This window comes from Camelus dromedarius, chromosome 25, assembly GCF_036321535.1.
Source record: "Camelus dromedarius isolate mCamDro1 chromosome 25, mCamDro1.pat, whole genome shotgun sequence".
Taxonomy (NCBI): domain Eukaryota; kingdom Metazoa; phylum Chordata; class Mammalia; order Artiodactyla; family Camelidae; genus Camelus; species Camelus dromedarius.
In genome coordinates this window covers 2,012,224-2,036,699 of record NC_087460.1, presented here as the reverse complement: position 1 = coordinate 2,036,699, position 24,476 = coordinate 2,012,224, and the positions used below count along the sequence as shown (strand labels likewise).

Here is a 24,476-nt window from a genome sequence, read left to right as displayed (position 1 = left end):
TGCCGCAAATTAAGGAGCCTCGACCCCCTATGAAAAGTAAAATGGGCTTATCAGGAGACGAAGGAAGGTTTAGAGGTGACATCTTAAGGACACAAATTTACTCCTCTCTAAAGGTTTTCAAATCTACAAGCTGACCAATGGCTCTTACTTACCAGTTGCTCTTATTTGACTGACAATAACCAAGTTACACAGTCTGACAACCCTAATTAGGTCTCAGACGATCCTCCCCTACAGTTAGTTTCCATAACCGCACGTGTACAGCTTTACCGGTCACAGGGCAATCAGGAAGACAACCCACAGGTATTCCAACAAGGAGAATTTAATAAAACTGGTTAAACGCACACTGGTTAGAAGAAATGGTTAAATGTACACTGAAGGCTTGAAAAGGCAAAACAGAAACACCCAAGTAACACCAAGGTAACTGTAGGAAAGAGCTGCCACCCCTAGGGCTTGTGCTAACAGAGAGCAGAACCCAGGAGCTCAGAGAAGGGGCCTGCAGGGCTGGGTCCCCGGCCTCAGAGGCGGCGGCGCCGGCCGGCTGTGCCGCTGTCTCTAACAGGACATGACGCGGCTGCCCTGGGGGTGACAACAGCAGCTAGAAACTGGCACTGCCAGGGTAAAAAAACTAAATACAACAACAACAAACAAAGGGGAAAATGTCTGCAGCTCGGGGAAGACAGGAATGGAGAATAAGACAGGGAAGATCAAGTGCCTTCTCGCTGCTCAGGCCTCCTGACTTTCTCTGACATCCTCCGCTGGTGGAAGCGAGGCTGCCGGCAAAGGTACGTGTGCAGAGCAGGGCCTGGGGGACTGGGCCGGTTTTACCGACTTGGCTGCCTGTTTTTTGTACAGAGTGTGAGCTAAGAATATTGTTTACATTTTTAAAGAGTTGTTTAAAAAAAAAAGAAAGAAGATGCAACAGAGACCATACATGGCTTGCAAGGCCTAAATATTTACTATGCATTATATATTTACTATACATCATACATAGTATCATTATATATTGTATATAAGTCTGTGTGTGTATATATATATAAAACTTAACAGAAAAAGTTCACCAAGCCCTGGGGTAGAGCCCCAGCGCCAGCATCACCAAGCGGAGCAGAAAAGCGTGGGTTAGGAAATGAGAGACGACAGCTTCATGGCTACCACGGCACCTGACTGTCTCTGCAGGGTGAGTGAGAGGAAGATCTGTTGTTATCATGAGACCATCCTTAATTCAACAGGATTTGTAAAAGGTTTCCTAAGAAGATTCTGGAAGACAATGCCACTGTCGGAGAATTTAGGAACAGCAGTTCATGTAAGTCTTCCCTACTCCAGGATTTAAGTCCTAAAAAGCGACAGATGGGAGGGTACTTCGGTGTCGCCTCCTCTAGTCCCCGATGCGTCATCTCACTGCCTGGAACTGTCTTTTTTGACTTGACTTATTTCATTTTAACTCATGCAGGAAACTTTGTTATGCTTTCAAAATAGAAAGAAAAGTGATCAGAAAATAATGACGGAAGGTAATGCTAGGTAAAAATAAATTTTGAGGTGAGGAGGGTACAGCTCAGTAGTACAGCACGTGCTTAGCAGGCACAAGGTCCTGGGTTCAATCACCAGTCCCTCCATTAAAATAAAAAATAAGTAAATGTATAAATAAATGATAAAGGTAAGAAGCCAATAAAATGAAACATTAACAATTTTTTCAATTAACCCAAAAGAAGACAGGAAAAGAATAAAAAACAAAAGAGGTTAACAAAAAATAAACAGCAAGATGGTCAACTTGAATCCAACCATGTCACCAATTACATTCAATGTAAATTGAATGAACACCTCCAAGTAAAAGGGATTGCAGTACTGCCAGAAAAGCAAGACAGCTATACATTTCAAAAATACATACACACGCAAGATGACACATCGGCAAGGGCCCTACGACATGCACTGTCTGTAAGAGACGCATCTTAGAGACACAGACAGGCTGCAGGAAAGACGACTGATAAACAGCAGGCTTTAACAGTTACTCCTCCTAAGGAGGAAACTGACAGCTCAGCCCCGCTAACAGCAAACACGCAGGCAAGGAGGGATGGCCTCCCAGTGAGAAATGAGTTTTACATGCGGATCTGTCACTTGATCTTATCTGTATTAGGCAGGACTAAAGTCTCAGACACAAATCCACTATTTTCGCCAAAGCTCAAGCCACCCAAGTATTAATAATACAGAAAAGAAAAAGAAAGAATCCAAGTGCTTAAGTGGCCTTATTCTAAAATAAGCAATTACTGGGATACAAACAGAACTTCCTAGGAGGTAAACAGCTACCACTGTTTTATACCCCCTTACTCATGGGTAATTCTACACATACTGTGCATTTGAAAAATAACTGTAATATGGATGCACAGTTCCAGTGAAGGTAAACAACACGCCTTAGAAGGAAACCATCTATGAATATACAGAAGGTTGTCTCAGACACAATCACACAATATCTGTGGCAGACTTTGTTTCATTAAATATGTATTTTCCTAGAAATATATGAAAACAAATATATGCATGTATATGCATGACTGGGACACTGTGCTGTACACCAGAAACTGACACACTGTAACTGGCTATAGTTCAATTTAAAAAAAAAAAAAAAAAAACTAGTGAGTTTCTTGAATTCATTCCTGCTCGGAGTTTTTCAGCGTTGATCACAAAGTTACTACTACAAAATGAAGTTATCAAACAATGCAAAGCACAAGCCATCTGTTTTAAACATTTAAATGTTATGATACCGAAAATCCAATGACCGACTCTGTTTTTCTTTATAATTACCTACTCTTCTTCCTAAACCATCAGGGGATCTTCCTCTAGCAAAGATGTTAAACAAACTATTTTAAGGATGAATTTGTGGTCACAATCAGGGGACATCATAAAAAGGGAAAAAAATCACCAAGCTGACTGCAAATAAAATTTTCATTACACAATAAGCACCTGCTCTATGGGAAAATACTCAGGAGTGTAAATTTTTTATTGCAAAGATACCAACATCAAGGTAAACTTGACCCTGACTTACCATAAATCTTGCCACCATTCTTTTACTCTTCTAAGCTGCCAAATATATTGCTAGTCCATAATCTCATTTTTCCACCCTGCCAATACCTCCTACCAGAAGAGACTGCAGGATAACACCCCCATTAAAGTTTCTGCAGAAGGACTGCTCCGTACAGCCGTATCGAGCCACCGTTTTGATCCCTAGCCCTGAAATATGTAATACTTGAGATATTTTGTTTTCATAGGTTGCCAGTCTGCTTCCAAGCAAAGTCCATCCTGCTTAGCAATTCTGGAGTGGTGGCTGATATTTAATATGTACTAGAAAGATAACAATCCAGGTATCGACGGCCTCTAAGCCAGGGCAGACAGGCAACTCTAATATTAGCTAACTAACTTACACGTGGCATAGGCTGCACTCCCCTTCAGCTGCACCCGCTCATTCTACACAACTTTATAAATACAGATGGTCACTAACTTCAGGATAACAAGGTGCCTGGAACCTTACTTTAACAGCTAATGCAGTTTCAAGTTTTCTCAAGTCTTTAATTCATGTAACTAAAAATTTCCTCATTATAACATCCCCAAAGAAAATAGAGGACACTAATAAATGAAATAGACTTGCAGACATAGTAAGCAATCTTGTGGTTACCGGGGGAAAGGGGGTGGGAAGGGATAAATTTGGGAGTTTTTGAGAGTTGCAAATGTTAACCACTATATAAAAATAGACAAAAACCAAATTCTTCTGTACAGCACAGGGAACTATATTTAGTATCTTGTAATAACCTTTAATGAAAAAGAATATGAAAACGAATATACGTGTAAATATATACATGACTGGGACATTGTGCTGCACACCAGAAACTGACTACACATCAATTAAAAAAAAAAAATCTCCTGGGTCCATTTTTACCCTGAGGAAAACTGTTTTCCAGCAGATGATTTATAAGCATCTATGATGGACAGTTTTAATTTTATATCCTGGGAGTTTTAACACTGATGGTATTTATGCTCTAAGAAGGAACATGCCTACCTGATACGCATGCTGAAAAGACAGAAACAAGCAGGGAAAAGAACGCACCCTAGTTTTTTTCATACGTCAGAGTACAGACTGGTTACAGGCAGATACTAAACATAAGCTCTACAAAGAACAATACGAGTGGATTAATTACAAGCCGGCAGGGTCTCTGCCTAGGTCATGACGTTACCACTGCACAGAAGACAAAGGTCTTGGCTGTAACACGAAGTAACAGTAAGAGGCCAACAGGCTCCAACACAAACACTTGCCAAAACCTTTCTTTCTTCACCCAGCGTGGTGTCATTATCAAAATAGTCACACTGAGGACAAATACTGTGCTCTGTGACTTTAACTCTACAAATTCAAACCACAGGCCCAAGTACGACACATCCCTGAACAGGACACTAAGTCTAACACCATCCAGATGAGGCATCAGAGACGCAAGTCCCAAAGCACAGCTCAAATGCGATGCTTCAAACACGGCTACACATGTCAACGACCCGAAGGAAAACACACTGTCATCAGCCATGAGAGCTTTTAGTAACTTGAATGTATAATTTTTCTAGTCCCTGTAAGCTCTAAGGAGTTATAAGGTGAGGGAAATACAGATTTTTTTCAAATTCCAATCTTAAAAAAAAATCTGTTGTTTTATCAATCTGTATTTTTTTTGAGCATTGAAAAAGTGCTATCACCATAAACTCAGGATAGACAGACAACTTGCTCTCTCCCCCACCTGCAGGCCTTGAACATCAGTGTTCACCACCGTTAACAAACTCAGCGGTGAGCACGCACCCACGCAGCCTGCCCACACGGTACCTTCACATCATAGCCATAGGTCTCCCGGACGTCTTCATCAGAATCCGTCTCTTCGTCATCATAGTCCGCTGTTTGCCGAGGGGAAGAAGACACACTGCTCACCACCCGGTTAAACGCAGACTGCTGGAAACTGGGTAAGTGCCCCTAGAGAACAAGCAATTCCAAGACGAACAGAGAGACGCTAAGTAAACATGAGTGATCACCACCCACTTACAATGAACTTGCCAAGTGGCTAACAGTTCAACAGTTAGTGCAGGTCAAATTATTTGATTATGAGGCCAAGGTCCACTTGAATGGTATTTCCAGGTAGTATTTCAATAAAACAACCTGGGTCTATAGCCAAAGAAAATCCTACGGGCATACGTAGAAAGAAGACACTAAGCGTAACAGAGCTGCTGGCAACTTACTGTTACTTTCCTAATCAAACGGTCAGACAGACTTGGGTCACTATTTACACACTGACAAACGTTATCCCATGAATCAGGGGGAAAATCCCTCAACGTGCCTGTAAGTCTGGATTGGCAGCGGCTTTCTGGAGCTCCGCACTGATGATCTTCTCCGTCTTCTCTCGAGCCGCCTGCTCCACCATGCGCTGGCTCAACACGGACAGCTTGGCCAGGGCCGAGGACAGCTCATCCGTGGCCAGGGCCTGCCGCGCTCTGTCCTGCCAGCTCATGGCCCGTTCTGTCAGACACTGAAGGGCCTCACCCTCGGGCAGCCGTACAGGCAGCTTCTGAAGGGACACCAGGAGTGACAGGATGGTCTCCAGCCTTGGCCTTCGAGACCGCATACACAGAGGGCAAAGGAATTTTACTTCTTTAGCCTGCCAGCCAGACCCTTTCTTCTGGGACCCTGATTTAGGGAGAGGAACACAGCTGTTATGAAACCAGTCTTTGCAGAGCTCGCACTGTAGCATAAACCCACTAGCTGTCTTGCGGCAAATGCAAAATTTCACTTCTTCTATGCGGTCCACCATAGTCATCTTGGCTAGGTTGGCTGCTCTGAGGGAATGCATGGCTTCAATCTCTTTTTGCTCCCGTTCTTTGAAAACTGCCACCTGTGTATGACAAACATTTCATTGAATGGAGTCACTGCAAAATACTCCAAAAATACCAAATCCTCAAGGCTAAGGGATCCTCTCCACAGTGCATTCTCATAGTGACAGAGCATTGTTCTTAAAAAAAAAAAATCAGCTGTCAGTCATTCCCTAAAATTTGAGACGGCCTGATGGTTTCTGTGCAAACATTCTTCCTCTGTGAAATGAGCAAAGTGCCACCATTTGTGACAGTACAGTACTTGCATCTTCTGCAGGGTGCAGCAGGAAGATGGCATGCCCTGAAGCCAAGCTACCCAGGCGTGAAGCCTGGTCCTGTACATACCACGGACTCCTGCTCCGAGGTGCACGTTTGCTGACTCTCAGTTTTCTGAAAAGTGAGGATACCACCAACCCCATTTTGTTGTTTTAAAGATTAAAGAAGGTAACACATGAAAGCGCCCAGCTTGGTGCCAGGCGCAAGGTAAACGTTCAGTAAGTATTAGCTGCCCCCACCTGGTAATTCATCCCCTGGAGGGAAGTTCTACACAAATCAGTTTTTATTTCCTTCTAGGACTTTCCAGCTTGTGTAGAAGAATAACTGAGCCTGGCAACTAACCATAACAAGGTTTCACGTAACTCAGTTCAAAAAAGTATATAAAACCAAACAAAACTTAATTATCATGCACACTATTAGGGCATTTTCTGTTTAAACTCTGGCAGCTCTGAAACAAGTCTGAAATAATTTCCAGTGTTATTTGTCTGGCAAGACTGCTGCATTAGGCAGGCTCTCTAACAAGAAATCATTTCCGTCAGCCTCAAAATAGGATCACCTGTGGCAGAAGCAGTCCTATCGAGCCACTGAGTACATGCAATTCCCTGCTGTCGCATATCGACCAAACTCGCTTTTACCCTCTTCCTCCTCCTCAGGCTCCTTGTAATCTTACCACCTTCCTCTTACTCGCCAATAAAACCCATAATTAGCTACGAACATGTCACTGCGCACTCACTATACAACTGAATGCTCCTAAGAGGAAGCAGGTATTTTAAACAGTAGCTGGTATCAGCAAGCTGGTACAATTCCTTTGAGAAACACCATAGCATTAAGCATCGCAAAATGCTATTACTTCCAGTCCAGTAATCCCAATCCTAAGAGTCAATGAAGGAAAATAATCTGAAAAAAAGAAAACGCTTTACAAGGAAGTTCACTTTGTCATTATCCGTAATAGTGAACACTTAGTAACAACAAACATGGCCAATGTCAGAAAAGTGTTCAGCAAATTATAAAACAATTTGATGGAATATTAGACAACTATTAAAACCACAATAAAGACAGATATGGAAAAAACAGTTTTAGGGAGAGAAAATAGTAAACTTTTTATATACTTTGATTATAAATATTTTAAAATATGTCAAATATGTATAACCATAAAGCCCAAGGTAAAGTACACAAAAATAAAAAGTTACAAACATAAAAAATAGTGCATCTTGAGACCGTCACAGAATTTTGTATTCACCAAACTCAAGATGCACGACATAACTCCTTACCACCATGGCGGTGTCTCTGGTTTCCTCCAACCCCTCCTCCAGATCGCTCAGAGGCTCAAGGTCCAGATCCTTTTCCTTTTCTTTTTCTATTAATTCTTTTACTTTTTTCCTTCTATTTTTTCCACTCCCATAAATACCAATGTCAGTCCGGGGACTGAGCACCTACAAAAATAAAACCAAATATTGAGGTCTGGTTTTTAAAAAAAACTTAGAATTGAAAATAATAAAAGAAACCATTTACTGACCACTCATCATGTCCTAGACACGTTCTTATGAACTTTATACACATTATCTAATTCAAACCTCCCAAGAATCCTTTGAGTAGGAAGTATTATCTGCACTTTATAAACGCGGGAACCGAGGTTCAGACAGGCGATAAGCTGCCCACAGATGCAAGGTTAGCACCGGGGAGCCAGTTCTCAAATATGACGATCTTATTCCAAAGCCCATGCTCTCAACTGCTGTGTTCAACTGTTCAACATGAAAAGGGTAATGAGTACTTAAATCTGTGCTTCGGAGAAATAAGACCTCACAGTGACAGCCACTGAAACGACAGAGAGGAGATCCAAGCTGCCTGCTTTTTCTGGACACAGCACAAGATGAACTGGAAACCAGTCTGCCTGAGGTCTCGATTTCTGGTCAGTGTCTGGTATCACCCAGCAGCAATCACTCGTGTAACCATGACCAGATAAACTGAAAGCCACCCTCACCAACACTACCACTGCCGTCGGCTATTAATCATCAGCTTCCGAGGAGGGTGCTGAAGGGCCAACACATGAAGCAAACGCCTCCTCACCTGTAACAACGTGTGGCTGGAATTCTTCTTAAGAAAGGTCCTCCCGGTCCGTTCTCTCCAGGCCCGCGCCGCTGCCACCTGTGACTCCACCTGGGGCAGCGCATCAAGACGCACAGGGATAGGACGGCCTTTAGCAGACAAGCTCTCCAGCTGCTCCAAGTAAGCGTAACTGCTGCCGCTCTGAAAAACAACGTATGTTCCCGCACGACCGCAGCCTCTCAGGAGTCTGGCCACATGCAGTCAGTAGGCCTTACAAAGGGTTTAGTGTTGAATTCTTTTATTAATTATTCTTTAAACCTAATTGTATGTTTTGAATTAATAGAGCCTTTCAATGTCCTTTTTAAAAAAGTTTGTGTAAATTCATGTTGTCAAAGATTTTTGATTTATTAATTAATGAGGGAACCAGTAAGATGAAAAATCAGTTCAAAGGACAAGCCAAAGAACAGACATATAAATGCAATTCAGGAATGAGGAAAGTTATTTGCTAACAGATAGAACAGATGCTTAATATCACACAGGTCAATGGAATCATCTTTCCTACAACTGAAAATCAATTGTTCCTTATAAATTTAGCTGCTTTTCAGTGGACATCATTCACTCATTCATTTTACTATCATTTTAAAGTAACTGACAAAGTTGCAGAATAGCTTGGTCGAAAAGAAGTCTAAGGAATACACTCCTTGAATCAGCCAGTCCTGGATGGTTCCCCAGACAACATCCACCACCCACTGAAAGGGCATCCAGCAATCTCTTCTGCTGTTTCAAAGTCTTCCACAATTTTCCTGACTACTACAAAGCAGTGCTTTAGTTCTGATAACCATCTCGGTTTTATGCTCTACAAACACAGATGAGAATGGCTACTTTTCTTCTAAGTCACAGTGTTTCAACATTTTCACGTAATGAAGTGATCACTGTTTTTTAAAAACTTATATACTGCTTTAAATTTACCAAATAACTGAATCATTACAGGAGATGGGAGCGTTTAGTAAGTAACCCATTCCAGGGACTTGGCAGGAAGGCCAGAAGGAGCAGGTTGGCCGCCTGTAGACAGTAACTCCGAGTGACAGCTCAGATGGGATGAACTTCCCAGCACAAAGAACACACACCATTCCTAGCGGGACCGTATCTATCGCCAAAACATTCATCATCATTCAGAGGCTATGAAGGAAAGCAGTGTCATGAGCTAAATGCCGACATTCCCGCAAGGTTATCTCCCGTGTACTAACTGACTCATCCACTAACAAATTCATTTTAAAAGTCGCACTGAAACAGAAACAGACAAGAAATCTAAGTGAATTTTTTGAAAAGAACAGTAAGAAGGCTCTAGCCTTAGGAGATATTATATCATTAAATCACTTCAGCACTGGGACAGCCAACTGGAAGAGGAAAGAAAGCTCAGATACAGGCTCAAGAATCGCCGTGTTTACTACTGCTCCCTTTGTGTCCAATGACAGCCATCTGACTGCAGGATTCCTCCTGCCGAGCCCAGACACAGCCGCACTCGAGCCACTGCCCTAGACAAGCGCCTGCCTGCCAGCAGAGGCTGCCCACTTTCTCAGAGCCGTCAAGTCAGTCCTCCTGCTGAAGGGAAGGGCCTGGTGGACGGAAAGTCCTTCAGAATGACACAGGAAACGCACGACAGCTACCTCCCCGAGCCGGCTCGGTCCTTCAACGGTAAGTAAACAGCCAGCTACTGATCAGGGATGATCAGTCCCGAGGACACCCGACTGCCTGAAACGGTTCAAAGACGAAACAAACAGAGAGGCTGTCCTGTTTCAAACAGACAATTTTAAAAAACAGAAAGAAGAGCAGCAACTAAGCAGGCCCCAGAAAAAGCCGAGTGAAAAGAAAATAAAAGAGAAGTCATTAGAACCCAACACCTAGAATAGTCTTTCCAGGGGCAGCAGTTTAGCAGAAGAGAGTTGGTTTACAACAGAGAGCATTTATACACTCAATACTGGAGGTGCTGGTTGATGGTTTTTATAATCTAGAAGAAACAGTATGCATTCAAGCAGACTTTCATCCCTAACACTTAGTTCACTGTCTGAATTACAGATGTGTAACGTGCTTCTCTCCAACTAGGGAACACACAATTTTAAGTCCAGGGTTCTATCTTCATACCCATCCCTTACACTCCTGCTCCCAAACCACTGGAACAGCACCAGGGGTACTGTGTTCAGTAAACGTTGATTTCATTTTTTCTTCTGCCTCTTCTTTCAAAAGTAATTGGTGCACGTGGCAGAAGAGACCAAGAATACAGCAGGAAATAACTCTCTACCACCAAGCATTAAATTAATGGCTAATCCTGTCATCTTTCACAGCAGGGAGTCAATAGAAACATGTAATGTTTCAACAGGTAACACAGATTTTACAAAATCAGACAGAAGAACAAGTAAACTTCAGCACACGATTATTTTAATACGGTTATTCTAAAGAACTAAATGCTCAAAGGATTCATCACCTGAAACGCAGGACAATTCAAAAGGCTCTTTACCTGAATAGCTTCCACTTTAGCTGTCCACTCCCGAGCTTTCTGCAAGGCTTCTTTCAGGGACAACACGTTGGGTAGAAAGGCTGGAATGTTCTTAGCTTCATTGACGATACCTTCTAAACTCGCTACGCTGTGCCGGGGTCTTAAAAACACAGAAACAGGGTGGCTGCATGAGGAAAAGTCAGACTACCACCAACACTTAAATAACGTTTGGAAACTTGTGAAGAACTTTCATACGCGTGACTTCACTTCATTCTTACCATAATCCTCTAAGGGAAGCAAACAGCTATGGCCTTTACTGCCACTTCACAGACGGGAAAAGTTTAACTCAAAGAGTATCAATTGTTTCCCTCAGACATTTAATGGAGTCAGGAAACACTGACTCAGAGGAACCGCAGATGCCGCGCTCCTTCCACTCCGTGACTTCTGCTTTAGTTCTCGCCCCGGCAGTCAGATGCGCACACACACAGCAAGCAGGGAACGGCAGTCCAGAAAGCCACCAGCCGACCATGCCCACTTACTCCAGCCACGCCCACTAACGCCTGGTTTCACACAGGCCTTTTCGTCCACCAGTCAGAGCAGGGTGAGAATCACACTTGTCCTGGGAACTCAGAACAAACCAGTACAGGCTCACTACTCCAGGGGCTGGTGGTCAGTTCTGCAGAGGAGAGCCGATAAGGGTTCGGACAGAGGCCTTGAAGAAGTGCGATCTGGTCAAATGAAAGGTCAAAGGAAAAACAACAGGAACATGACGGACAGACACGGGGAAATACTTAAACACGAGCTGGTAAACCAGGGTACGACGGGGGTGGTGAAAATGAGAGGCGGGGTGAGAGCAACAGCAAGAAACAGGGCAACTTGGCCAGGAAGAAAGATGCAAGTTAAGAGGTCTTGCGGGGGAGGGGCCAGCTCAGCGGTAGAGCACGTGCTGAGCGCGCACAGGGTCCAGGGTTCAATCCCCAGTGCCTCCATTAAAAAATAGATAAAAATAAAAAACCTAACTTTTTTTTAAAATGAGGTCTTGAGAGCCATGCATTTCACTATGTCATGGGCAGCTACCGAAGGTGGAGGCAGTTTCATCATCCACGAATCCCTCTATGTGCCAGGTCCTAGAGACTGTTTATGCACAAGAGCGACAGGGTCCTCGCCTCCTGACACCTTTCGGTCTGGGGGCAGGTGATTATTAATAAAGAGCTATGATGCACTGTAAGTGCAGTGACAGAAGCAAGTGAAGACGCTAGCAGAACACACAGCAGGGGGACCTGACTGACCCGGCAATGAAGGAAGGCTTCCCAGAAGGGACCTCTAAGCTTGCTTACCCTTGGTGAACAGGAGCTAGTCAGAGACTTGGGACCAGAAGAAGGGTAGGGCTGGTGGGGGTGCACCGCGGGGCCGGGCCGGCAGGGGAAGTTCTGCGGTGTGTCCGAGGAACCAGGCTGGGGGCAGCAGGAGGGAGTCACAGAATGCAGAACACGGGGCAAGAATGGCAAGGGGTGAAGCTGGATATTTAAGCAAGGGGCTGGACTACAGGTGGCCTTGCAAGTCAGGTTAAGGAGTCTGAACTTCACCCCAAGGGGAACAGGAAACTGACAGGCTTTAAGCAAGGGAATCAAACAGCCACACCTGTATTTTAGGAAAATACTAGCTGCAGTGTGGAGACAGATTACAGACGGGTAAGGTCACAGACAGAATCTGTGGCTCTGATCTATCTGAGCAGCTGTGACAACAGCACGAAGAGTGGAAGTGAGAAACACGGAGGAAACATAACCAACAAGACTTGGTAGCTAACTGAGTCTGAAGGGAAGGAAACGGGAGGGAGGGGTCAGAGTTAATTTCCAAAGTTCTGCCTTGTTCAAATGAGTGAAAGATGGCAGAATTCAAAGAGGAAAGGTACAAGGGAAGAGAGTACAGGAAGCAGTTAACGAGGCTAATTTCAGATACGGGGAATCTGAGGTACCAATGGGACATGTAACAGAATTCTCTAACAGGCAGATGGCACCTATGTGAAAAACATGCATGTTATATAGGTGAGAACTTGGAGGTAGTCAGTATAAAGATGGTAAATGGAAATAAGAAATTAGACAAAACCTCCAAGGAGGAGCACAGAGCAGGAAGAGAACTGGCTGGGCCAGAATCCTGAGGAAGGCCACTCTCTAAAGAGCAGACAGACGGCCGAAGGCCAAGGAGCAGGATAACCAGAAAGGAGCGGTGGGCAGCCGAGCACCGCCAAGGGACGAGGAATACCGCGTCTTCAGAAAGACAGCTGTCACCGGGGCTGGAAAAGCGAGTTCTCAGACTCCCACTACCCCCACCGGCCCCACCACTCCGCTCTTTACCGAGTTTATCTTCTTCATGACTGCGATTATCTGCCACTCATTCATTCATTCACTTACTCACTTGCCTCTCCCCACTGAAACGCTGACTCTGCTTGAGGGCCAGGACCCTGTGTGCCTTCCCCCTGCTGCCCCCACAGCACTCAGGAACAGGGCCTGGCACACAGCAGGTACTCTGTAAATACTCCCTGAGCTGCAAGGGTCAAGGGAAAACAGGAGAGTTCTATAACCAGGTCAGTGACAACGGAGTTAAAGAAGGTCGATATAAAAGACATTTTGGAGGTAAAATCACCAAAACCTTGGTGACTGATTCAACGTAGGAAAACAGGAAAAGGAAAAGTTTTCAAATATTACTACCACCAAAATTTCATTCAGTAGACTACGGCAGACGCATCAGATACGCCAAATCATACTTGCATTCCAGAGTTATTTAGCTTTTTCCATTTAATATGCTCCCACCTCCTGGTGTTGTCGTGAATCTGAAGACAGAAGGTAATGTGAATGTTTCAGGCAGGAAAAACTACAAATTTTATCAAGTATTGTCAACTGCATCTGGAGAGCAAAGTATCCAGGATGCATGGAGCCTCTCCTGGCTGAACAGAACTGTGCTAATTAAGTCATCCAAGGCTTTCCTGTCAAGTGCATCCAAAGAAAGCAGCTGGCCAAGTAATTAAGCCCATGGAGACTTGGAACAAAGCGGGAAAGGCTTTCAATCTGAGCTGTGTTACTTAACAACTATGTGATGTCTGTAAGTGTGCCAGTTTCCTCATCCTCCCAAAAGAAACTACATAAACACTCATCTTAGCTGCGGAAGAAACTTCCATGAAGGGCATCACGTGAAGTCAAACCAATGCACATTCACCCAAGTCTCACAACCCAGTGGGTGCTGATGCCAACACCCCCCACTCTCCTGCCTGACTCCCACCGCCCTGCACTTGCCCGCATCCGTCGTCCACTCGGGGAGAGACCGTCCAGCTTTGTCACCTGAGCACACCCGGCACGTTCCTTAAACTCGGCCCACCTCCCCCACTTCCACCTCGACCCTCCTCACCCTTCAAGGCCCTACGGACGTCCTCACCTCCCTCTCAAGCTTCTCTCCTGACCATCACACTAACAGGGCCTCTGCAATGAATCCCTCCAGCGTCTTCCTGTGCTGCTCAGTTACACCAGCACCAGCACCGCAGCGCAGCAGAGCTTCGTGCTTCCTGGTTCCCGACTACAGTGCCGGCAACAAAGGGGCTCCAAGCAAAGTACCACCTGGATCACTTACGAAAGCGCCTAACAAAGCGCTCTGCACAGTGCACACAACATGAGAGACTATCTCTAGGCAGGCACATCTGAGAACTGAGGGACCAGTCAGGGGAGACACCGGACACTTGATAAAACATTTAAGGACAGAGACCCTTACGATCCCACCCCGCCTACCCTCTGACCTAGTTACTGGAGGCGACAGTCACCAATATATGCGTTCACCTTGCCTGCAGGCAGACCTTGGCCTTTTCTTCCCATCGCTCAGAGACGGTGAGGAGCTCCTGGAGCTCAGCCATCGCCTTCTCCACCGCGTGGTGGGGCGCCAAGCCCACCCCAGAGTCTATCAGTCTCTTCAGGACATCCAGAGTGACCTGCTGTGGGTCTGACAGCGTCAGTCTCACTTCATCCAGCCATCGAGCCTGCTGCAGCTCCTGCTTCAGCCGGGCCAGTTCGGGAAGCTCCACATACAGACTGGAGCCCAGGTCTATCAGCGTCTGGAGTTTGGAGGAATCTGGGGTTTCATCCATCATGGCCTCTTGAGCACGTTCATGAAACTCCTCCACATCGTCCAGCAGATTCTGAAAAGGTCCGAAGAAGGAAAGTAAAAAACAGCTCAAAAGACACAAAGTGAATATGGAATATACATAGTTCAGGTAAACTACCAGATTCTGGACCGTCTAATAATCTCACCACCATAGCACCAAACAGGTGTGATAAAGGCATAAATACGCTTCTCCGTAATTACTTACATAGTCCTACTTTTAAGTGTGATTGATTCACTCGAAAAATATTTAATGACTACTGATTTAGATGCAAGCACTATTCCAGGAACATAGCATTAAATAAAAAATACAAAGGAACATACACTTTAATATAGGTGACCAGACACTGAAGACACCAATGTTTCAGTCAGTTTAAGTGCTATGTAAATTAAATAGGGCAATAGAATAAAGAGTGACCAGAGGGGACAGGCGGCATATTACTTTGCAATGATGGTCACAAAAGCCAAATGAACCAAAACTAAAATGAGGAGGCAGGGGTGGAAGCCACATGAAGACCCGGAGGAAGAGCAGTTCAGGCAGAGCAAACGTTAACTGCAAAAGCTTCTGAAGAGGAACGAGCTTGTGTCCTGCCCGAAGTGGAAAACGGGGACCAGACGGACGAGAGAGAAGTGCAGGTAAGGAATAAGCAGAGGTCAGGTCACACAGGGCCTTGCAGACTGATTACAGTGAGTTTGGGATTCATTACAATTCCATTCTAATGGCTTTGGGGAACTCCTGGAGCAGTTTAACCACAGGGAGGTGACGTGATTTGCCTTGTTTCACATAATCGCTCTGGCTACTGAATGAGAAACATTCGGGGACAGGAGCAGACGGAGGAAGACCAGTTAAGAAGCTGCTGTGGTGACCTAAGGGGCGGATCCCCGTGGTAAGAGGGTCACTTAAGTAATGGAGACGACGAGCAATGGCCCACTTCGGGATACGTTCTGGAGATCACAGCTGCGCTTACTTAGAGACTGAATGTGGTGCGTAAGGGAAATGAAAGAGTTAAGATTTCGGATTCATCAAAAGGCTTTTGAGATGCCTTTGAGTCTAACAAAGGGAAACGCAGAGTGTGCAACTGAACATACAAGTCTGCAGAAAAGGAGGAAGGCAGTCAGAGCTGGGAACCAGCTGGACAGAGGTGATGTTCACGTCACCAGACTCAGAAGGATAGATCAGGACCTGGAGTAAAGAGAGGGACAAGACCCCTAAGAACCCCAATGCTCAAGACGCCCAGCCGAGAAGAAAGCAAACAGCTCCCCAGATAAGAAGGGCTGTGAACTGCGAACCCAAGGAAACCCAAGTATATGGCGTCACAGGTGCTTCAGGAAGGCAGGTGCGGCCAGCTACCAAAATGCTCTAGGGACACGGGGTAGGACACCACCACCACTGACACTGGATGTCACGGCTGATGACCTTGACAAACACCACTTCAGACACCAGGCCACGGCAAGTCACAAGAACACGTCACAAACCATCAAGAGATCACTATGTAGATTCCTGTATTTTGATACATACTTTTAAGATTTTACATATTCATCAAACCGTGGGGGCGCTAGTAATTTCAGAGTTCTGCATTTTTAAAAGTTCATGAACTAATAACTCACTGATACATTCAAATTCCTTTAACTGATTTTTTGCATTTCAATTACATCTATGTTAAATGGGGGTTCTGGCCTAAAACCAATAAAGAGAAAAATTTCTAAACTAGCCTTAGTTTCAGAACTTTAAAGGGAGAATTAAAAGACTAAGAATGAAACCAAGAGATTCTTACTGCCAACTAAGAAACCTTCCATGGCAGCACTTCACTGAGGAAAGAAACAGAACAAGAAACTACAGACGCACTATTCTGTTTACCCAAAACAGTAGGCCGTGGCTTTTACCCAAAAAAGAACGAGACACTCCACCTTTACTTGTCGAGCTTGGCTGATGACACAAGGGAGACTGAACAGCTGCTGCACAAAGGCCTTCAGCTCTTCCACGGCCAGTCTGGTCCGAGTCCTCCCGCTGTCTGGGCTCTGCCTGATGTGAAATAACATTGAGACAGAAGTAGGAAAACGTCACAGCCACTCTGATATCAAAGGGGCCTCTGGTCTCTTTAGAACGCTAACCCAAGAAATCCCAAAATACCAGCGTCTGAGGAATTTCACTGTGATGGTGCTCACTTCTGAGTTAGGTTTTTAGGTCTTTAGCTCAAGAGTCAAGTTTCAACTCTCCCAGTTACAGTTCCTTCAGTCTTACAAGTATTAAACATTCCAAACATTCAAGAAATTCCTCAAAGCAAGATGTTAAGTTCACTGATAAACTAAATCCTCTACCTCAAGAAACTGAAGCTAAGGTGTAGAACAAGGGCATTTAACCTGACTTGGGAGACAATGAACCCTCTGAAACTGGTTCAAAATTATTTGAGCATGTGCAGTTTTCTAAGAAAAGGGCATCTACGCTTTCGCCGCACTCTCCAAGGGAGTCAGTGACCTAATGACAGGTGAAGAGTCACTGATCCACGTCCCTTTAAAAGTTCTCTGATCAAACGAAAGATAAAAAGATTTACAACATAATTAAAAATGCAATATGAGCTGCTAGACTAAAAGCCGCTCAGAATGTGCTGGGATCACTATGAAACAGCAGTACAGGGAACTGGACTTGGACGAGCTGCAGAAAATCAGGAGCGCAGGCTCCCAGGCTGCTCAGCAGCAGCCTCCCTGCATCCATCCAGGCTACCCTTGCTGCTGCCTGCCTCCAGCCTGCAGCACCGTCTACTCACAGATACCAATCACACACCTACTGTGTGCCGGGCACTGCTCAAAGCACAGGAAAGAGAGCACTGAGGAAAAGGACAAAAACCCCCAACATTCTACCCTAGCATAACATCCAGCGGGGCTGAGGGAGGAAGGAGACAGACAGACAGTAAGCTGGCGTATCAGGAGGGGACAGGGCCACGACAAGAACAAAGCAGGAGAGAATAAAAAGCTGCAGTTTTACAGAGGGGTGTCAGACAAGGCCTCTCCAAGAATGCGACATCTGAAAAAGACTTGGAAGAAGTGAGGGAAAGCCATCAGGACGTCAGGGGACGACAACTCCCAGCAGAGCAGAGAGCAAGCGTGCCAGCCCCACGCAGCAGTGTGCGGAGCGCGTGAAGGATGCAGCAGGGAGCTGGACAGAAGGGGCGGGAGGAGCTAAGATTGGGGTGTCACCGGGCCTGGAGAAACGCGGCCTCGAGGAAGACATACGGCCTCACAGGCCAGCAAGATTTCTGCCTTTACTCTGGTGGAAAAAACCAAACCAAACAAAACAGAAAACCACTTAAGACTTACCTGTGTTTCTGCTTTTTGCTCAGAAGCAGCTGAGCCACAGAGGCACAGGTCTCAGCCTCCTTGACAGCATCCCTGAGTTTCCGAAAGAGCTCGTTCTCTGGGTATTTCCTATCCTCAGCATCTTCTAGCATTACTCGCAATTCAATCAAATCTGTAAAAATACATAGAAAGCCATATACTGTGACCACAGAAAATAAGAAGCCCTCACCAACCTATCAGCAGAATCGCAGCACAGCTGCGACAGTCTCAGCAGTGCAGCAGGAGCTCATGTAACCAGGTGCTCGTTCCTAACCCAAGTCCTCTTTCGCAGGGAGCCTTCAGTGTTAGCCTGCTGGTAACAGTGGTTCCCCAGAGCATGCAACGCACCTGCTGCAAGCGAGCTTTCTGTCCCACACTGAGCATCAGCTTTTTCACTTAAACAAGATTCTCAAATAGAAAATCAAGTCCATGGCCAACCAGCCCATTAGTCTCAAATCTCATACGAAGCCTAGGATTTTTCTTTAATGAAGGAAAAACAGAAAACAAGGCCTCTTTCAAAGTGACAACCATCTCAGTGTACACATAAAATGGGAAGAAACTTAACCTTTCTTGTGGCTGAAGTTGGCAGACAAAGCTTCTGTGACACGGCTGACCCAGGTGTCATAGGACTGTGCCCTGACTTTCACACCATACAGCAGAGAAGGGAGGTCCTCTAATGGGTAGCGGTACCTAAAAAAACCCCAAAAAACAAAACACACACAAATAAAAGCTTCCAAAACCAACAAGTTGAGAATAAATTTTAAACACAATCAGTTTAAGGCAAGTACAATGGCCGGGGGATGGGGTCTCGGTGCACACAGAGAAAGTCAAAGCCCAGAGAGCGCTAACGCAGGGAAAGACAAGGAACGGGGGAGACCAACTGATACAGAAACTCATCTCAGTTTAGGGCCAACTTCGACAGACTGGTCCTCAAGCAGGGAGGCAAAGAGACAAGAAGTTACGGGTTCAAACCCAAGGAAAGGGGTTACAAGGAACAACATTAACTGTAAGAGAAGGTAAGAGAAGTTTTACAAGGAGCTCCCGGATACCTAAGACATTTCTTCTGCATGGGGCAGGCGCACAGGTCAGCTGGGTGGTAGAGGCACACAAGCCGATCGGGGCTGCAGGAGCAGGTGAGGGCAGAGAGAAAGCACGTGGTCCTGCACGCCGCACACTGCCGCTCGTCATCGGGAACCAGCTCAAACACTTCTTCTTCTGACATCAGGACGCCCTGAAATACAGTTACGTCGCCAGATCAAGTCTTTCCAGTCTGTCAAGCATCAGTGAACTTAGCTTATAAAGTTTTTTTCTACAGGTAAATCTCTGACTCTGATGTAAATGAGGGAGGTGCAATGGCACGTCACCAAGATACTTCGCAAACACAATCATCACTCATTTTTCTAATGGGCAAGACTAAACTGTGGTGTCTAAGAATGCACATGATGAAACTATCTTTAAAATGCAGGAAATGATTATTACAAAGGTTTAAAATCACTTTTTGAGGGGAGGGAAGGAAGCTGTAATTGGGAGGTACTTTTAGAATGGTTGATGAAGTTCTATCTCTTGACCGTACTGTGATGACAACAAAGTTTACCATATGATAATTCCTGAAGCTCTACATTCGTTTTATGTTGTTTTGTCTTCTAGACAAGAAAAATTTCAAAAAGAAGTACTTCCCCAGGGACAACAAGCCCTTAAGCAGACGCACTAGTGATCCACAACCTGAAGATAACACTGACACATACAAGCACGCACAAGGACAAGGGGTGTAGAACTGCCTAGGCTACTACGCAAACCGAAGTACAACCTACCTCAGCAAGGCACCAAGGAGAACGCTAATCAAATCCAGCATGCCAGCTTGAGACAGTAAGGGCATCTGAAGTACATTTTACAAAGACTTCCATTTACTGTACAAAGGGGTGCCCTTTACAGTTTCAACTTACTTAGCAGGCAAGGTACTTAAGAATCTAATTCCACTACAACAGCAAACCACCCCCTCCAACTCAAACAAGATGGTGATCTAATCATTTATTTGCTGGCAGACACAACCCAGTTCTTTCAACATTTTGTTTTTACCTAGGTGTCTCCTGACTACACTCATGTCTTTCCATTTTCTCATGTTAGCATTTGATATTTTCTTCAAAAATTACTTTTATGCAAAAATGGTTCCATAATGCACTGCAGGTGTTTCTTAGTTTACAACAATTTACAGCTTCAGAACAGCTGGCAAACAGAGGATGCTAATGTGTCAACTACCAATTCCTGGCTGCTTTAAGAAATTCCACATCATTTCCCAAAGTCTACTTCAAGGACCACTGGTCCTGGAAGGTATTCTGCAAAAAAATTAAGAAGTAAATTGGGAAGGGGTATAAATGCTGTGTCTTACATCCCTCCCAACTTAAAAGTTTAACAAACACCAGGATATTAAAGGGTCACAGAAGTTCTACAGTAAAGAATCCCATTTATTTTTTCTTAATCCACCATTTCCCAAGCTTTTCTGTCACAGAACACTTTTTCCTTGTAATTCCTTCTAACATATAATATAGCTTAAGTCCTGTGAATATACTTTGGAAAACCATAAATTATTGGGATGGAATGGAGAGAAGAAAAAAGTCAGGGATACAAATTAAAGAGATATTTGAAATAGTGAGAAAACTAAGGAATGGAACAGAATGGTAGCAATAAAGAGAAGGGGGGAGGGGTGACAACAGATGTTAAAACAAGAAAAACTTAAAACCAGATTGACAGATGAGAATGCAGGCGACGGATGAGTCAGGGATCAGGTTAGTTTCTACATAATGATCCTGGAACTCAGAGACAGGCAATTAGGAGAGGAAAGCGCTTTGTGAAAGAGCCGAGGGGAGGAGGCAGTGCTCTGTCTTAGATGCCAAAACTAAGACGACAGAAACCTAACTAAGAATGTACAGTAATCCCATGGAGATGCAATTACAAACAGGCGAGTGAAGACACCGCCTCTTTCAAAGCGACAGGAATTTCTGTGTCTGCATTTAACACGAGGCAAAGTCAAGAGGTGAGAAATGAAACCACAAAATCAGAGCTCAAAGAATTAAAGTTCTGAAGTCTTAAGAACGGCTAAGAATTCCCTGAGAAGTAGCACAAAAGAGAAACACCAAAAGCTCAAAGGCAGAACCCTGCAAACACTGAGAGCTTAAGATGAGGAAAGCGACACCTAGAAGCGACTGGCAGGTGCTCTCAGAAGCTGGAGAACAGCAGAGCAAGGGTGGAGGAGAGAGACCAGAAGAACAGCAGCCAGTGCTCAGACCGCCCAGCGTGGGACAGAAGGAAAAACACAACTGGACTTGGCCACGAAGCCGCCACAGTGACAGCGAGGGAGAACAAGGAAATGAGGACACTGACCACAGAAAAACCACTCAATGAGCTCTTCAAGGGAGAAACAAAATGAAAACTGTTCTTAAGATTCAAAAGATAAGCGCATAATGCAAAGAAAGGCAGAGAAGAGGACCTGGAAACGAGGGCACGAGAAGAAGGTAAGTTTAAAGGAAAAGAGTCCAAACGGGAATTTGGTCAAAGCACTAACAAGGTGATCAGAAGATGTCATATGCAAACCACTATAGAACAAGGGAAAACAATGCCCCACTAGTGACGTAGGTTAAATCTGAAACATGAGACCAGACGACAAAAATTTACTTCCTGAGTCTCCACCAATGTACTTAACTTTCAAACTTCAAAAGGCAGACTTCAGGCAATAAGAAAGGAATTCCATTTTAAATAAACATATAAAATGAGTAATATGTTTCCACTTTAGGGAACTAGAAAAAGGACAAATTAAATCCAAACACACATATACACAAAGAATTAGAGCAGAAGTCAACAGAGAAAAATTAATGAAACCAAAAGCTGGTTCTTTGAGAAGCTCAATGAACTGATACGCCTCTAGCCAGGGTAACTAAGAAAAAAGAAACAGAACACAAATTACTAAGATCAGAAATAAAAGAGCATCTCCACAGAGCCCATGGACAGTTAAAGGGCGGTAAAGGAGCACTGCGGAAGACCATGTCCACCAGCTCCTTGAAAGACACAAGTCGTCAAAACTCACACAAGAAGAAAGAGACAATCTGAATAGGTCTTTATCTATGAAAGAAAACCAAACAGTACAAAAGCACTGGACCCAGACAGGTTCACTGATGAATTCTACCAAAGATTTATGGGAGAAATTATACCAACTCTCTATAATCTACCAGAGGACAGAAGGAGGAATACATCCTAACTCATTCTATGAGGCTAGCATTACCCTAATACCAAAACCAAAGATTTCACAAGAAAAGGAAACTACAGGCCAATATTGCTCGCGAACATAGATGCAAAAATCAACAAAATATAAGCAAACTGAATCCAACACTGTATAAAAATAATTACACACCACAACCAAGCGGGATTCATCCCAGGTAAGCAATGCTGGTTCACCATTCAGAAATTAACACAATCCATCATATCAACAGACTAAAGAAGAAAAACCACACGATCACATCAAGAGATGCAGAAAAATACCTGACAAAATCCAATTTCCATTCCTAATAAAAATTCTCATAAACTAGGAATAGAGGGGATCTTCTTCAACTTAAAAAGAGTATCTGTTTTAAAAAAAAAAAACTAGAGTTAACATTTTACTTAATGATAAGAAGCGTTCCCACTGAGATCAGGCACAAGCAAGGATGTCCTCTCCCAATACTCCTTTTTAACACCATACTGGAAGTCCCAGCTAAGCAACAAGACAAGAAAAGTAAATACAAGGTATTCAGATTGGGAAGAAAGAAACAAAACCATCTCTGTACAAGATTATCTACGTAGAAAATCTGAAAGAATCAACAAAAACACTCTAACAAGAAACAATTATAGTTAGGTTACAGGATACAAGTAATTTTAACACACAAAAGTCAATGCCCTTCCTACGTACCAGCAATGAACAAGTGGAATTTAAACTTAAAATACTCTTTAATAAAAAAGGTAAAAAAGTCTTGTTTAAAAAATAATAATAAAATACAAAAGGTTGATAAATAAACATAATCAAAGCAAGGCTTTTAGGAAAACAAAGCCAGTGAGGCTAGCTACATAGGGAGGGTGAGGGGAAATGGGCCAAGAGCGGCTGAAAACTCAGTTTTTCTCACTTGTTTTCCATTTCAATACGATAAATATTTAGTTCATTCTAGTATTCAAAATCTAACACTTGGTTAGTCAGTCCTTCTTACTCATTAAAATACTTAGATTTGGCGGGGTGGAGGGGAGGCAGAGTAATTCACTCTGACAGTCTTCAATCACCAGAAACGTAACTTTTATTCAATTACAAAGCTGAGAGAGAAAAGGATTTGAACTCTCTTGTTTAAAGAAATAATATTATACGTAAGAAATTTTTTAAAATACAAACCTAAGAAATTCTACCCGACAGAATTTCATTTTTAAAAATCTGGAGATGATGACATCAAGATTCCTAAAAGTTTTTCAACTTGAAGAAACCAAAATGACAAGTACAGACGTATGAAATCTTCTCCAAACTATTAGTTTTTGCGTTCAACTTCTAGAGGGATCAGTGGTGAAAATGGATTCTCTGCACAGGTTCGACTATCAGTATGTTCCATGAGGAGTACCCACTGCAGGAACTGTGCTCAGCAAACTCACCATCTGCACAACAGACTCCCTTAATCGCGTCTCCTCTTCCGTCAGGAGCATCAACTCCTTGCACACCATGGCAGCCAGCCCCACGTCCAAGCACTCTGGGTCTGCTGCCATCTTGAAGATCAGCTCCTCGTGTGAGAAGACACAGTGGCGCCTTAGCCGGCGGTAATGATTGACACACTGACGTCCAATGGGCAACTGAAAACAAGACAAGATTCTCAGAATAAATTACTTGCTTATCGCACATTCCAGAACAGAACCACTATTTGCCCTCCAGATCCTCTCCTGTACTATAAAGAACACAGAGTAAGAACATCCATTTGAACATTAGAAGTAACTGTAAATATTAAACCTTTATGGCGCAAAAAGAATTTCAAAGACCTTCCCCCAGAAAATTCCAATAATTTGAGATGCTGAGCTTCTGGCCTAAGCTGCAGGTTTTCTACTTATTATGGACCTCAAGAAGATGAGTTCTTTGATACATAAATGAGGCAGCAAACTCTTTTGGACCAGTCTAACATAACACTGACCTTACTGGAAAAAGAAAAAAATTTTCAGGCAATAAAGGGTTAATTGGACATCTTCAGCATTGCTGTTTCCACATAAAAGATGTGATTAGGAGGGAGGGGGTGGGGGAAGCACTACCTACCAGATCACA

At 44.0% G+C, this 24,476-nt stretch overlaps 1 protein-coding gene across 4 annotated transcripts in view; it reads right to left on the bottom strand.

The window, feature by feature from the left end:
• The window catches only part of KDM5A (lysine demethylase 5A), a 65,594-nt gene that overhangs the window by 14,217 nt on the left and 26,901 nt on the right, over positions 1 to 24,476 (bottom strand). For 3 of the 4 annotated variants that reach the window (XM_031444356.2, XM_031444355.2, XM_064478909.1), the window contains 11 exons: positions 23,822 to 24,016; positions 19,216 to 19,397; positions 18,732 to 18,856; positions 18,149 to 18,299; positions 16,742 to 16,856; positions 14,515 to 14,870; positions 10,712 to 10,850; positions 8,218 to 8,397; positions 7,422 to 7,583; positions 5,346 to 5,897; positions 4,841 to 4,984 (listed from right to left, as the gene is read on the bottom strand). In XM_031444356.2, the coding sequence (XP_031300216.1) occupies positions 4,841 to 4,984; positions 5,346 to 5,897; positions 7,422 to 7,583; positions 8,218 to 8,397; positions 10,712 to 10,850; positions 14,515 to 14,870; positions 16,742 to 16,856; positions 18,149 to 18,299; positions 18,732 to 18,856; positions 19,216 to 19,397; positions 23,822 to 24,016 (2,301 nt within the window). The remainder of the gene's footprint in view (positions 1 to 4,840; positions 4,985 to 5,345; positions 5,898 to 7,421; positions 7,584 to 8,217; positions 8,398 to 10,711; positions 10,851 to 14,514; positions 14,871 to 16,741; positions 16,857 to 18,148; positions 18,300 to 18,731; positions 18,857 to 19,215; positions 19,398 to 23,821; positions 24,017 to 24,476) is intronic. The other variant, XM_064478908.1, reaches the window with a different exon arrangement.